This window comes from Cygnus atratus, chromosome 19 (genome assembly GCF_013377495.2).
Source record: "Cygnus atratus isolate AKBS03 ecotype Queensland, Australia chromosome 19, CAtr_DNAZoo_HiC_assembly, whole genome shotgun sequence".
NCBI lineage: Eukaryota > Metazoa > Chordata > Aves > Anseriformes > Anatidae > Cygnus > Cygnus atratus.
In genome coordinates, this window is record NC_066380.1 from 5,720,818 (window position 1) to 5,736,599 (window position 15,782).

Consider the following 15,782-nt stretch of genomic DNA (forward strand, 5'->3'; position numbering starts at 1 on the left):
CAGGCTACAGCTTTGTTTCATACACTCTACAACTACATGACTTTAATGTTATGACTGATTAGCCTCAATGTGCACGTGAGGCCTGACAAACTTACAAAAAACCTGACTTGTTTTGGGGAAGGAAAAGATTCTCAGCTCCTTACTAGGCAAGGTCACAATTTAAAAAAAAGCGACCTGTCAAGTAAAGATCTGTTCTGAACTGGAGAAATTTAAACTGGCAGGAGACTTCCACAGAGCAGCATGTGAAGTTCACGGTTTCACTCCACTCACTTCAACAGACCCTCTATGAAGCTTTCCAGACATACAGTTCTTCCATCCTACCAGAAAGTAAAAGTTTAAGACTTAAGCTTTGCTTTCGGCTTCCATGTGTCAGCACACTGTCAATGTTCACACAACACTACTGCAAGACAAGCAAAGCTAGAGCTGTCAGACAATCTATCTTCAGTGCCATCCAGCTTTAGCTCTTGACTTACTAAAACAGCTGTGCAAAATAAAGACAGCATACTCCATTTTCACCTATATCAAAGATCATGAACACGACACAACAAGACAGACTCCAACTACTTCAGATCAGACTGCTGCATTTAGGAACTCTTCCACAAAGAGATAACATGAACTGTTTAGAGCTAATTCCGTAAGGGCAGAGATGACTGTCAAGTTGTTTCATATGGTCTGGAAGCCAGACAAAGATGTATCCCTGCAAGAAAGATTACCGGTATAGCTGCCTTTCCATCCCAGTAACTTCTAAGTGACAGACTAAATTTTAACCTCTCAGATAAGGAAGATCATCATCTCATAAAAATAAGGTCTGGAAAGGACATGTGGACGTCTCTAATCCAGCTTTTGAATCAAAGCAGCCCTACTGTCAGTAATGGACCACACTGGACACAAGTGTTTAAAATCTTTAAATACAGGGGTTCTACAAATGACATTTATAATCTGCTGCAATACTGTAATACCCACCTAGGAAAGTGCGTATTGGCCTACCCCAACATTCAGAGTCACCCAAGACTTGATAATGGGAGCAACAGCCACAAGTTGCACTATGTGCCAATACATTGTGTGCCGCTACTGAAAATACCTTCAAACCCCCCTTCAGTTTGAAGTAGGTGGCTATCAAATTCCCCTTTAGGCTTCTTTTTGCCAGATAAAAGACAATCAGATACTCCAACCCCTGCTCACAGATACTGTAGGTCTGACAGTCATGCTAAGCCACCAGGGGATATAATGCACGTCGCTGAGCAGGAGAGATTTAATCCCAAAGAGGAGCCCAAAGAATGGGCAGGTTTACACAAAACTGTGTCAAATTCTAGCACAAGGGGATCCTGGAATGTGACCACAACACACTGCTGGATGCATATCAACCAGAAACTAGCAGTGACAGCACACACAGGTCAGGTTGAGCAGACTTACCTTTGCTGTCTGTATTTTGTTCAGTCTCCTCCAGACTTTTACCAGAATCAGCATTTTGTTCTGACGTTTTTGTTGGCTTGGTAATCGTGACAGTAGCATTTTCCTCAGACACGAATGAAATTTTAGGTAACAGAGAAGAAGCTTCTGCAGAGAACCGTACTTTCACACTAAATAAAATTTTTATACAAAAGAAAAGCCAATCAACATTCTTAAAGAGGCTTTCATAGTCTACACATGACCAGTAAAAGACAATCACCTTATTAAAATACAAGAAAAACCTACACCAAAAAACCAAATCACATCCCCTCACCCCTTCAACATACAGAAAAAATTCTTGAACCACTTTATACCTCAAAATTTCTTTCACTCCCAATTTTCACGTAACCCACTGAGAATACAGCTACACGCACTGCAGCTTTCCAAGCCCTTCAAGAAGTATCAAATGTTACATTGGCTTCAACTATCAAAGTAACCTAGGAATGCAAAGTACACTATTTACTCACACTTCATTTGTGAAGTCAAGAAGTAAGATTACAATAGACACATCTTGCTCTGGTTTCTTTCTCAGAATACAGTAATCCAATTCTTCATCCTGGAAAGGGAAGCAAAAACATTTTGGAAGCATCCTCCTGTTTATAAGAAATTGGTATGTTCTCCCGCATGTAGAGGCTACTATTTTTAGGGCAGCATCCGCATCTCTTACCAGGTAAGTGGAGAACCCATCGTTCCTTGTTCGATCCAAACTGAACCCCACCTATGAGACGATTAAGAAGAATCTGTCAAATTACAACGGCTCAGCCCCCCAGGATGGGAAGCCAAGCCACCATGGAATGAGTCAAAAATACTGCTCTCAAATTAAGCTATGTTTAAGGCAGAATTTTTTGCATTACCTATTTAGACAGAAAATCATTCAAATATAATAGACTTGCTGCTTCATCCATACCTACTAAGAATTCAATATATACTGACTCGAACTCAAACGAGAGTGCCTTCTGGCACTGATCCCTTTCAACTTGTTACAGTACTTTTCCAGATACTTTAGCTGAGGAAAAGATTTAATACTTTTCGTAATAAAGTAGAAGTATGCAGAAAAGTCAGAACACATCTGTTTTCTACCCAGGTATTTCAAAATCCCTACTGAAATCACTAATATAATGTACTATGTACCATGTAATGTAAAAGTTCTCTAAAAACCTGGATATGGTCACCGTACTCAGGATCTACTGACAATATGATTACGAGGCGTATTCGAATGTAACAGGACAACAATATGAAGTGTCTCGCTTCAGAGGACTGTTTAGGAAACCTCTGTTCAATAGAGAATCGATACGTATACACAGTATGTACTTTAGGATGCATGGGAATGGCACAAAGCTGCTCTGTGGGATGTTCAGACTGGACATCACGAAAACTTCCTTTGCCATGAGGATGGTCAAACACTGGAACAGGCTTCCTAGAGAGGTGGTTGATGCCCCATGCCTGTCAATGCTCAAAGGGCGTTTGGATAATGCCCTCAACAATATGCTTTGACTTTTGATTTGCCCTGAAACGGTCAGGCAGTTGGACCTCCCTTCCTACCGAGCTATTCTGTACATAAAATACATATATGGACACACACAGGTTCAGCAGAGGAGGTGATGAGTTAAAATTTGACCTTAAAGCAGAATGGATAGCACTTGAGGCTAAGTCCATAACGTATGTATCCTCACAGGTTGCTCGCAATGGGGAGCAAAGCGAAGAGCACCACCAGTTACAGTCTGACACGTCACACAAGTTCAAACATCCAGTGCAGGGGCAACTTGACAGAAAGCTTAACGCAGTGGTTGGACTCAAAGTGACTTACGTCTGAGCCCTTATCAGCACTCATGGGTGGCTTCAACGAAAGGTTGCTGACATTGACTTTCATGAAACCATCCTTGAAGAAGCCAAAGGTATTCAGGTGCACTTTCTGCCTCACATCATCCTACGAGAAAGAAAAGATAAGTTTACAAACCCCAGAAACAGGTCCTGGTTTTGGCTGGGTTAAACCACAACACGCAGCCACCTGCCCGAGCAATTACAGAGGAAGTAAGGTGACCGAGACTGACACTTAAGTATTCATGCAAAACATCTGTCTGATCACACCAAGAGCAAATCTCTTCAGGATACCTTCAGATACAACCAACCAACACTTCCAACAACTTAGACTTGAACTTTAAACAAATGTGCCATTGCTAATTATTTGACTCCTGTGAACGTTGCAAGAAAAAAGTCTGGAGGAAATTAAATTGCTGGCATCACCGATTAAACAAAATATTGCTACCAAAAAAGAAAAGACTGGAGATGAATGAAGAAAACTCGTGTTTGAACCCTAGCCACCGTCATTGCAACAGACTGAAGAGGAATTAGTTGACTGTAGTACTCTTACCTAACTGAGAGCTGGGTTTGGGCCATGTGTTTAGCAAGTATCGCACCACATTATCGTCCTATCAGATCTTCTGTGTTAGGCAGGGTCACTGCTTGGCAGTCAAAGACCTAACACACTGGAAAGCTATCTGCACGGCGCAGATGAGAAAATATCTTATGTAGCCTCGTTCTTCCAACTGATTTTTAGTAAGGTCCTGGTAAAACTTGAGCCCTTGAGTCTTACAAGTAGGGTAAGTACTAAACATGGATAGGTGGGGTCCAACAGAACCACTAGGGTTAGTTTCTCTAACAGAAACCCCGATCTCCAATCCCTTCCTCTGCCCACAGGCTTACTTGCAGAATAATTTGCCTTCTCTCAGCCTGGCAAGAAAACTAGAAAGTAATACCTGCTTATGCCTTGCTCAGCTGATAAAAGTTCAAGTACATCTGGCTTTTTCTTTTTTCTTTCTTTTTTTTTTTTTTTTTTTTGGAGATCATGAAGCACCTAAGCTGAGAAGCAGTAAAAATCACACTCAGCTGCCACATCAGACAAGGCAAGGTCACATTCCTGGTACTTTGCATTCAGAAATCAGTAAGTAGGTATAGAATCACAGAATGGGTTGGGTTGGAAGGGACCTTAAAGATCATCCAATTCCAACCCCCTGCCATGGGCAGGGACACCTCCACCAGATCAGGTTGCTCAAAGCCCCATCCAGCCTGGTACATAACTGGACCCTCAGTCCTACGGGATCATAAACTGGAAGAAAAATAAGAACAGAGCAACAAAAATTAAAAAGCAAATTTAAAGCCTAGTTTAAAGCACTTTTACAAGTGATCACTAAAAATAAGTTATTTCCTCCTCCTGCTGCCTTTAGAAAAAGAAAATCAGATTTCAGAATACTTGAAGCAGAGAAGTCAACTGCTAAAGGCAATCAGACTCTTCCGGACAAGGCAGCGGAAGACTGAGCTGTGAATTGCACAAGTGAAATAAGTTGTCTCTTTCCCTTGATCACCAGTGTTAATTCTGATATCTGCATAAAACATTCCTTACACAAATGTCACTGTAAGAGCAGGACACCAAGCCTGGCACAGCTAACCTGTAATCTAGCTGTACTAAGAGATCACCCTAATAGAATCAAGCTAACCTGACGAATAACCAGATGGTTCCCTTAATGCTCAGAAGAGGAAAAAAAAAGTTAGTGACACGGCTTAGAGCAGATGCTTTGTTTAACCGAGTATGAAAGCGGTGCCATCTTTACATTCTAGGCACTTACATGCTTGAAACAAGAGTCCACCTGGGTCATTTAACAATGCTTTCTCTGTAATTTCTCAGTCAGAATAGAGGTTTAATACCAGCTTTTTAGATATACACCTGGTGTGGTATTAACCACTTCTGGACAGAATCATGTGGTCGGCAATGAGAGAAACACAGCGTCATCCAGCCGCAAGGCGTTCTGCATGTTGTAGATACAAACGGAGACACGGACATCGTTCAGAATTCCTGCAAACACTACGCGATTTCAGTTCAATTTAATCATTTGCTTCATTGGTTCCCCAGTGTGCTTCCCATGAACAAACAGTACATAACACACACTTTCCTCCCTGGTTTTATATCAGCTTTGGGTGCTTAGAGTTTACGGATTTAGTTCACAAATCCTTCAGCTTTACAAGATCCTAACAAGCAACAGCGCGCTCCCCAAGAGCATCTATTGCTCTGTGTACCAACAGCCTGAAGATGCTGGCTAACTAACAGTTGTCTCACCTCTCACGACAGGTTTAACGGGTTGGAAATATCTGGCTTTTACTTATACCCACTCAACTTCAGAAATATTTGATTGTGTGTTTAGAACAAAGGTGTGAACCAGGACAAATGAATACTTAAGCATCAGAGCTGTTAGCATGCACGTGATTTAAATTTATATAGGATGCCTTCAACATTTAAACATGCCCCTTCAAGAGGGAATGATCTGGGCCTTATTACTAACAGGTTACAGTCATACCAACAGATTAAGTTGTCGGCTGCTTTCCATAAAAATGTTCCCTGCTTCTCTCACTCCTCTAGGATAAAAACCGATCCTGCACCATTTGAGTACAACTAAAGGGAAGTAGCATCCAAGGTCCTACAGAATGGGTAAAGAAATTTTCTTTAACATTTTACTGCATATCTAATTGGGATGATGCTATCAGTATGATTCGCTTTGAAAGGTCTTTTCAACTTGTGCAACTGAAATCCCAGACTTACCAACATAAAACGGCCAGAGGGATTTACGGACAGAAACAACCACTGAAAACTAACATCTTCCAAATAAAAAATTAACATGACATCACAATCTTAACCGTGTCATAAAACAGGAGGGGTTCTACTTCCCTTTTGGAAGCCAGTGAATTACAAATCAATCTCACTTTAATGAAGTAACACCACGAACTGCTACACAGCATCGTCAGTTGGATGGTTCCTCTTGAGAAATCACTGGAAACCTCTAATTTCAGCTCGTCAGCATTAAACTTAACTGTGTACCTGACAAAGGTCTAATCTAGACAAACTTCCTCATTCTCTGAAGCAGTTGGTATTATGGTATTCAAATGTTAAGACCAAAAAACCCCAAACCCACAGCACATGCCCCGCTTACCATGTTTTTGGTAAACAGAAACATGCTAATTACCACCCACTTTTGAAAACCTCTGAAAATTGTTTCCATCTGTTTTCTTATGCTTGAACTTTCAAAGTGTTTTTTTGTTTGTTTTTTTTAGGATACCACGTTATTTTAAAGAAGGTGATAAGTGCTAGCAAGGAAGTCTTCATTTGATGAGGTTATTCTAACAGCAACGGTCAAACAAATCCATTTTCTACCTCAGAAAAAATTCTTGAATTTGTATGTTTCTATAAAAAGTTCTTTTCATAGCAGCAAGACGCGCTGATTGCAACTCGCTTTTCTGACATCAGAAGAAGTTTCACTTCCAGACGTTAATCACGAAGACAGAAGAAGGAGGCTTTTCCAACGTAAGCAACAACAGCTGGTTTGCGGAGGCCTCGTATCCAGCACTCGCTCAGAGCCGCGGCCTTCAGCTTGGCACAGCATCAAAGCACACACTGCCACCAGCAAGGAGCCAATGGCAGCAACACCAGAAGGGAGGTTTCATTGTGAAGGGGTAGCGTTGTTGGAAGCTGGTGTTTACATAAACGCTGTAAAGCCACAGACGAAGAGGCTGCACTCTAACAATAAAGCTCCTGTTTATACAGGTGTGTGAAGGCATGAAAGGACGTCTGTTTCCCTCAGTGCTTGGCAGCTCAGCAACGCAACTCATGCAGAATACCTACAAAACTGAAGCTATGCACCGCTTTGATCATAAGAAGGGAGCAAACAGTTCGGCACTTCAGAAATGCCCCAACAGGATCTGGGAACTGTGGTGTTTGCTGCTGAACACACTTGCTCGAAGCCAGCCCAAAAGTTTACTACGTAAAGGAAAAAAGTATCGCCCCAGGAGAAACTTCCAGCACTCAAGCGTTGGTCAAAATTCTTGTGAAACAATAAAGTAACCAGCAAAAGTTCCCTAATTTGTTGTTTCTGAGAAAGGTTAGCTTTTCCTGGGGCAGAACAATGTTCACTCAGTGGCACATCACGCAGCCGTATGGACTGGAAAACCCCCTACGGACGAGTGAGGAACGCATCTCCACGTCCCAACGGCTGAAGGGGAACTCCTGCAAGGCCTTGGCACTCTCCCTACACTGCTCCAGCAGTGCAGATCCCGCTCCTTTAGCACTTTATTGACTCCTTTGGGTGTTTTTATTGGCGAAACACGATATTGTTAGCTTTGGTGCGCAGAACTGGGACTGAACAACCCCGAGCCCCGCGGTGCGAAGCCCCCGGACACGCGGAGCCCCCTCAGCCCCACCACAGCCCCTGGCTCCCAGCGGCACGAGGGGCAGCACCGGCCCCCAGGGGACGAGGCAGGGCCGGGGCCGGCACCGGGACCAGGCCCGGGGGCTCCCTCCCAGCCCCCAGCCCCATCCCGCTCCCCTCAGGCGGCCCGGGCCTTACCCTGAGGGTGAGGTGATGGACGCGGGCAGCCGCCGGGCCCGCGCACAGCAGCGCCAGCCCCAGCCCCAGCCCCAGCGCGGCCCAGCCCGGCGCGGGCACGGCGCCGCGGGCCGCCATCTTCAGGCCAGCGTCAGCATCCTCCTCCGCGCCGCTTCCGGGGTCAGCGGGCGGGGCGCGAGGCACCGGGAGACACGCCCACTCCCCGTCAAAGCCACGCCCCCTGCCACCGCGACCACGCCCCCTGGGTGCGATGGCCACGCCCCCTGTCTGTCAGGGCCCGGCCCCGGGCCCTCAGCGCGGCCGCTGCCCTCACGTATTTCGCCCCTCGGAGGTGCCCTGCCCGGGTTCGGCTCCTCGCCGGGAGCCCTGCGGGGTGGTGTCAGCGGCACGCAGCGCGGACAGCTGAGAAAACGGGTTCATAAAAAGACATGTTAGAGTACTGACTGGATATCTCAACGAAACAACCATAAAATAAAGCAAAAGGCTTTCAGCTTTCATACTGGGATGGCTTTGAAGCTTCTGAACTATTTGAAAGCTGTTTAGAAAAATAGTTCCACTTGAAAATAAAATTTCACACAGGTGGGGCCTGGCTTCGGTGCCTTCCCTTACTCAGAGCAGCACAAGAAGTGTAACACAACATAAATGTCTCTTGCTCAGAGTAACGCAGCATAAATAGGGGTGACTTAAGTGGCTAACCCACTGCTAAAACCCTTTTTGAAAGGCTACACAATATATCTACATTATGGAAGCCATCAATGTAAATAAATGTAACTTTTCAATGTTCTGCTACCTCATAACTCGAATGTTTTCATTTTCCCTTTTAACGTATGAGGCAAGAGCTGCACAACACCCTTCATCCAGAGCCAGGTAAACAACTGGGCTGGCACAGGTGAGTAGCGAAGTGAGGGTGAATAGGTAGAGAAAAATCCCGACCTTTACAACAGCTACGTTGCGTACGTAGTATGTCACATCCTTGGTCAGACATGATTCAGGTCTTACTGTACAGGTTATTTCTTACAGTTTCGTTTCCCCTATTTTCTTGGATACTCTTAGGTAATAAAATAAACACAGGAACCTCGACATCAACCAAGGAAACCTGGACCGATACCAGAAAACACCTGGAAGCATGAAAACCGCACACACCCTGTGTTTTTCAAGCAGGATTTTTTCTGTAGGTAGTAACCGAGGCGTGCCGCTAGATGTCCTTTCAACACCAGGCCTTGGAGCGCACGGCCTTGTAGGAAGCCTACGTGACCACGGTCAGAGAATTTTTGAAAAGATGGTTCTGGTCCAGATATTTTCTCGGAATATTTTAATAGTGTAATCATAATTTCTGTGCACAGACCACCCTGGGAAACCCAGAGACAACAGACTCATGAGAAATGGTTGCTTGTAACCACTGTTGTAGCAGAGACTTCATGCCTTGCTCTGCCATGTGTCAGCCACACTGACTTCTTCAGTAGCCAAATAGCATGAGGCTTCCCCCTATAATTCTGGAGACTGGTTCAGCTGATGAGCCTCTTCTTGTTTGAAGGTGCTTCCTAATAACAAGTAGGGATTTTTATGCCACAGACTGGAAGTGATCTGAAGACTGATTTGTTTTCTTTGTAACTCTCTACCAGCTATTAGAATGTTTTAGTGACTAAGTTGCAACTAACAGACTAAGTGAACTGCACCTTGGAATTTGTGATGTTTACTTTCTTCGCCGAGGCACTTTTAAATGAATATATATAAGATTCTATACTTAAATTTTCATCCCTATCAATATACCCTTGCCATAAAATGAATGGGATAGATCAGTTGGAAGGGACCTACAAAGATAGAATCCAGCTACCTGACCACTTCAGGGCTAGCCAAAAGTTAAAACATTACCAAGGGCATTATCCAAGCATCTCTTGAAGGTAAGGGCATATCATGGAGCAGCAAGGGCTCACTATTCCCTCAAGACCGCAGAGGGCAACAATGCAGCCAACAGGGCAGGGGCCTCACCATGCTGGGTGCAGTCCCTCAGTTCTCAAGTAAGGCAAGCCCAGGGAGAGCAGCTGAGAGCCCAGGTCATCAAGCAAGTTTGTAGCAATAAGGCATGGATAAAACTGAATTGAGATGTTAACCCATAGTTCAGATGCTGAATTAAGAAGTTAGTATTTCAGGTGATGGTGAAGGTCAGACAGTCTACCAATACCTGGATAAGTTTGTAGTGATCAGGCAGGTCTGAGATCAATACGTCAGGGGAGTCAGATGTCCACATCAATATGGTCCATAGCCAAGCACATACACAGCTATAGTTGAACATAAAATGAGTACCCCTAAAACCCAGCTCAAACAGAAGGCAATGCCTCAGGCTAAAGCTTAGATAGGGCTCCTGCCTCTATGGGTGGAGCGTGTGAGGTGGAGGCCACAGGTGAGGATGACCATTAAGGTTTATCAGGCATTAATCAGGTGCTAATCAGGCCCCTCCGGGCCCTGATAGGACATGTAAAGAGAACCAAGGTCCCCTGCTGTGTGTCTGAATGAGCTGGATAGTGTTGCAACAGCAGAAAGGAAACAGCTGTAATGCCAGTGGCCTTAGGGAAAGGTGTGTCCTCTTCCTTTCCGGGTGCTGTTTTGGTCCTAGTGTATGAGAGGTTATAAGTAACATCTACGTTACTTGTCTTAGATGTGGATGATACAGGCAGAATTATAAAAAAATAAAAGGGAAGCAGCTGCAGGGGTGATGACTCCAAGGGGGAAAGGTGGGTCCTCTTCCTCTTTCTTATATCCTGGAAGCTGGAAATGCTTATACTTTGCAAGCTATGATTTTTTTCTTGCTTTGCATGATTAGACCCAGGGAGCAGGGATTTAAATTGAACTACAGTTTAGGGATTTGTTTTACATTGCTTGGCTGCTAAATGATTTAGAAGGTATTTAATCTAGCTACTTTTGATTAGGGTTAGAGTCTCTTAGATAAAGTTTTGTTTTAGAAAGGGAATTGCTTCTGCTTAGGATCCAGTTCAGAGACTATGCTAAATCATAACAGGAGGGGTAAACACAAAATTTACAGGAATAGGCCTGTATCTAGACAACAGCTCTGAATAGTCTTATTCCCACTGCAGGTGAGAGGAAAGCCCCCACTAGCTTCTGTACTGCTCTGATTTGGATTGTGTAAATCAGAAATGAAGAGAGAATCCATTTTCTAAGTGTTATTTTGAACTATACTTTTGAGCCTGGGACCTGCTGAGCCTTCCAGCATCATGCTGTAACATAAAGGGCTCGTAATGCTCCCATCATTGTTAATTACATTAGCAATTAGGGACCAATCATGCTGCAGGCCCTGCTGTTTTGGGCACTGTACAAATGAAAGTAATAATGTAAGTGGCAGTCCCTGTCTTGGAGAGTTTCAGACTAAATAATAAAGACGGGGAGAGTCTCCTTCCAGAAATATCTGGAATTCATTTTATTTAGTTTTTGTCTTGAGCTTCTGTCCACACATTTTAATAAATTTTAATAAATTTTGGTATTGTTGATTCTAATGTTCCATCATAAATAAAAACTTGCATTTCTGGCCTGTATCTTTCTATAACCAGTTAAGCATTTTTTATCTTCTTTCAGCATGGACAGGTTTCCCTGCCCGTGCTGGTGTAACAGGTTTGCCTTGTTCCCCTCCCAGGTCTTTGTGCAAAAGGAAATTCCACAGCAAATTTGCCTCAGATGATACTAGCGCTGCTCTGTTTGGACTCGGTACATTCTTTTTGCTTAAGTATTTATAGATTAAGCTCTCCAAAAGTTGTGAGCCTGGTTTTGTGATGTGTTCTGGGTGGACATAAGCCTAAGGAAGGACAGCGGGCTTTGGCATCCTTTCTCTGAGAGTCTGTGGAAGGACAAGCCCTTGGAAGACTGCGGTTGAGCTTTAGGCAGCATGGCAGACACAAATATTTAAATATGTTGGCAATAGCAGGAAGAATTACTCTGTAAAATGAGTTGAAGAGCGTGTTTCTTAGTTGTTATGAAGTCAGTTCTTAAAAGTAATAACTTTTAATGATGAATAAAAGTGATGCCTGCTCTATGCATCCCTTCAAAGACAACGGTGCGAGGAGCAGCACTCTACTCTTAAGTTCAAACCAATTGAACTAACCGGGAAAAATATAAATGCAGTTCCATTATATGCATAAAACTTGTCTTCATTGTTGTTCTAAACGTTGGAATCACTTAAATTATTATTTTCTTATTCTTTCTGATGTAAGTTAATATCTGAGTGCCAGCTAGTGAAAGGAGAGGTGCATTGATCTAAAGGAGATAAAACCTGCAGCAGCTGGTCAATTTTTATCTCCTTCATCAAGAGGATCCCAGCCCTCTATAAGCAGATACCTTTCTTCTCAGGTGAACAAACATGCTTCCCTTCTTTACCCACTGTGGAAATCTTTGATGAACAGATGCAGCAATAAATATAAAACAGCAATCTAAGGCTCTTTTTCAGCTACAAGAGATGTAAAAGCAAAAATGTAAAATCAGATTATGTATGACACAGCTCAAACAAATGTTGTTACAAAGGAAGACGAGCACAAAATAAATCTTATTTCTCCGGCAAGGAAATGAGCCATTTTCTGCAAGGCCAGCATAATTGCTACAACAACCCACATTTATGCGAAAGCAGATAATTTGATTATTTTTGTGCTCGCCTGCTGAGCACGCTGGTGGCAGATGGTGGACTTAATATTTGTGGATTTGGGTCAGTTTGGGGCGTGGGGCTGGATTTGGGCAGCACCTCCCTGCAGCCTGCCTGAAGGGCTGCTTTACTCGGCGGGGCGGATGCCCGCATCCCAATACGTCCAAACAGGAGCGTTTACTTCAAAACACAAATAATAAAAATAGCACGATGGGGTGAGGAAAGGCGGCTGAGGCGCTTGAGGGGGGAGCGCGTCCCCGCAGCTCCCCTCAGGCACGGGAGCGCGCAGCGCCTGCGCAGTGGGCGCTTCTCCCCCTCCCCACGCACCCACCCGGCCGCGCCTGCGCAGTGCGGCGGAGCTGTCAAGCGCCCCCCCCCTCCCTCATCCACCCCCTCCGCCCCGCTCCGCCCGGGCCATTTTGCGGCGCGATGAGGCGGGAGCGGCGGTGAGCAGCGCCCGGCTCTGCCCGCTCCTCGCCTCCGCCGAGAGGAAGGGCAACGAGAGCCTGAGGGAGAGAGAAGGGAGGCAGCCTAGCGAAGGGGCGCCGAGACCCCCGGCGCCCCCCTTTTCTCTCAGCGGAGCCATGAGTTGGGGCACGGAGCTGTGGGTGAGTGAGGGGGGGGCGCCCGTGGGTGCTGAGGGGCGGCCGGGGCCGTAACGGTCCGTGCTGAGGGGGAAGGGGGAGGGCCGGGAGGTGGCCTCCGGGGCTCCTCTGGGGGCGAGGGGTGAAAGGGATTAGGGTAAGGGGATGAAGGGGGTTAGGGTGAAGGGCTCGCCCTGCCCGCTCGCCCCCCTTCGTGGAAACTTTTCTCGTGTGGGGAGATCCCGCCGGGGGTGCGGCGGTTTCGTTCGGCTGCCCCGTGGGGTGAAGACTGTGTGGAAAAATAAATAAAAAACCGACAACAGCCCTCACCAAAATGTAGTGTTAGGGTAGGGGGATTTCAGGTAGAGGTTTGTGTGGGGGCTATGGTGAGAGGGGAGCTTGGGAGGAGGTTGTAGCTGAGAAGCTTTTCGTGGGGAGAGGGCTGTGGGGGGGTGAGGGGGTATAGGGGCTGTGGGGGCTACAGTGGCTGCCCCGAGGGATGTGAGCAGGCACGGCTGGGGCTGGGGCTCAGAGGCTCCTTGGTTGAAGTGAGGCTGGAAAGTGGGAAGTGTAACGCCTCTGGTTTATGCCGAGACCCTGCTGGGAAAAGCGGAGCTGTTAAAGGCGAGTAGAAGGCCGGTGGGGATCTTCAGTGGGCCCCGCTCTGAGAAAACGAGGGGAGGCAGGTAGGAGAAGTTTGAGAAGGCGAAGGGGAAAGGCAGAGCCAGCCACAAAGAGGAGGCGATGCAGCCATGTTTGGCAGCGTGATGGGGGAGCTGGGAGCAAAACCTGTTCGCGAGGGCCGTGGCGGTGGGCAGCAGGCGTGCGAGCAGCCCTCCGGGCTCTGGGGGCTCCCTGCTTCGTGGGGTGGGCTTCTTGGGGAGCACGGCAGTGGTGTTTGCAGTGGGGAGTCAGAAATAAGTCGTGGGGCGTCATCTGGATTGCGAGGCGCTGCAGGGTTTCACTCCTGTATTCGTCTCCTTGTGCCTGGCAATCAGTGTAAGTTCAGATGTAAGCACATCAAAGCTTTTAAACCATCTCCGTGTAGAAATGGTTCTTTTATACGTGCTGAATGCCATCCTTCTGGGATGCATTACTGCTCTGTTCAGTGAGCATCTCATCTTGCCATGACATTGTGGTCATGATACAGCTAGATCTGATTAGATCTAGATAATAAATTAAGGGGAAAATGCTTGCTGAGGGGTGGCTGTGGTATGCTTGTATATTCCAAAGTAAGAGGCGATGTGTACCGATGAAATGCTGGAATGATGCTACTTTGATTCATCAGTATTTAAACAGCTCTGCTGCATGGGCATGTTGATGGGAAAATCTGCAGTTGCCTTCTGCATCTTGGATGCTTTGGGGGAGATTAAATAGTTTGAATGGAATTACAGTAATGAGCTGGTATAACAATTTTGACACAGAAAAATAAATTTTGAGTTTTCAAGATGGATTTAGTAGCTATTCTTGCATTCTTAAGAGTGCAAGCGATACCGAGAGGTTTTTGTATGTGAACAAGCAGAGAAGTGCTTATAAATAGTCCTTTCTGTTCATGGTAATCTTTGCAGGTGTGTATGCAGGCATGTCTTTGTAACAGCTTCTCTTCCCTAAAATTTTGTTGGTGAAATTCTGTCTTTGGTAGCATCAAAGTGTTATTTTCCATGTCTTCGATGTGCTTTGAGAACTGTAGCAGGTTACTGAGGAAAAGAGTTGAGCAACCAGATTAAATGATTCTAGGTACCAGGTTGGCACGACTTGCTATGTTTTAAATCGCGCAGGGCTTTGAAAACTCATCGGTTTCCAGTGTTCTGGGTATCTAGGCCAAAACACTGATCTCCCTCTCTATATTCACCTTTCGCTGGGAAAGGAACCTCACAACCAACCAGTATTCAGTGTATGCCATGGCCTTTGTTGAGCCTGGTGGTTTTCAAACAAAATTAAATTTCTGTTTACCTTAAAACTTAGTATTTGTTTTAGGTAGTCAGGGAATGGGCATACAAACAGGTGCTGTAAATGTCAAATGCCTGCTTTAGGGTGTGACTGGGATATGGTTTGCTGCAACCATTTGATGGACTGGAAGCTGAGAAGGTAAGAAGTGTTTCCAATTGCAGTTTAGAAACTGAAAATCTGCTGGAAGATCAGTGGTGTTTGGTCAGGCCTGACTTGCAGTTTTTATCTCAGATGTGCAGATCTACCAGAGTGGGCACATGTTCATCGTTTACCCCTTTCATGTAACAAAGGAGAAGCAAAATCAAGGTCGCTCTTTAGAGCACATAGCATGTTAATGTGCATGGATTTGGTAGGGTTTCTGTGCGTTCCTGGAGGAAAAAAGCTCCTTGCAGAAAGCCGTGTGCCTCAGAAGCAGTAAAACCCCTTCAGCAACATGGACGTCATTCCCAAGGCAGATTTTTAGCCTTGCACCCTGTTGGGAGGGTGATGTGTTCCTCTGGGCTGCAAATCCTATTGCAAAGTTCCTATGGCTATTTCACTTGAATCTAGACTTCTGGTTTCATTTTAGGATTGGCCCTGTGTGCGTACAGGGACCCAAAGCCAGCAGAACTATTAAAGGTACTAGGGCATTGTCTGCATCCAGCGTGAGGTTAAACACTCGGGATAATGAGATCAGCTGGGGCCTCCAAGCAATCCCGTGTGACGGAGCAAAACCTGAAGGTCTCATGTAACTGACGGAGGTCCCCGTGTGCGGGGTGCCCTGTGGGG

At 45.5% G+C, this 15,782-nt stretch overlaps 2 protein-coding genes across 16 annotated transcripts in view; one reads left to right on the forward strand and one right to left on the reverse strand.

The window, feature by feature from the left end:
• The window catches only part of GPR107 (G protein-coupled receptor 107), a 38,373-nt gene extending 30,343 nt beyond the window's left edge, over window positions 1-8,030 (reverse strand). Inside the window, exons 1-5 of the mRNA XM_035555002.2 lie at window positions 7,839-8,030; window positions 3,257-3,376; window positions 2,117-2,167; window positions 1,917-2,005; window positions 1,414-1,580 (exon numbers count right to left, since the gene is read on the reverse strand). Coding sequence (XP_035410895.1) covers window positions 1,414-1,580; window positions 1,917-2,005; window positions 2,117-2,167; window positions 3,257-3,376; window positions 7,839-7,955 — 544 coding nt within the window. The 5' untranslated portion in view covers window positions 7,956-8,030. The remainder of the gene's footprint in view (window positions 1-1,413; window positions 1,581-1,916; window positions 2,006-2,116; window positions 2,168-3,256; window positions 3,377-7,838) is intronic.
• A 4,803-nt stretch (window positions 8,031-12,833) lies between these two features.
• FNBP1 (formin binding protein 1) overlaps window positions 12,834-15,782 on the forward strand; it is a 97,372-nt gene continuing 94,423 nt past the window's right edge. For 10 of the 15 annotated variants that reach the window (XM_035554991.2, XM_035554983.2, XM_035554988.2 and 7 more), the window contains exon 1: window positions 12,878-13,088. In XM_035554991.2, coding sequence (XP_035410884.1) covers window positions 13,065-13,088 — 24 coding nt within the window. In that variant the 5' untranslated portion in view covers window positions 12,878-13,064. Of the gene's footprint in view, window positions 13,089-15,782 lie in introns of all 15 variants that reach the window. The other 5 variants (XM_035554992.2, XM_035554980.2, XM_035554979.2 and 2 more) reach the window with 1 other exon arrangement.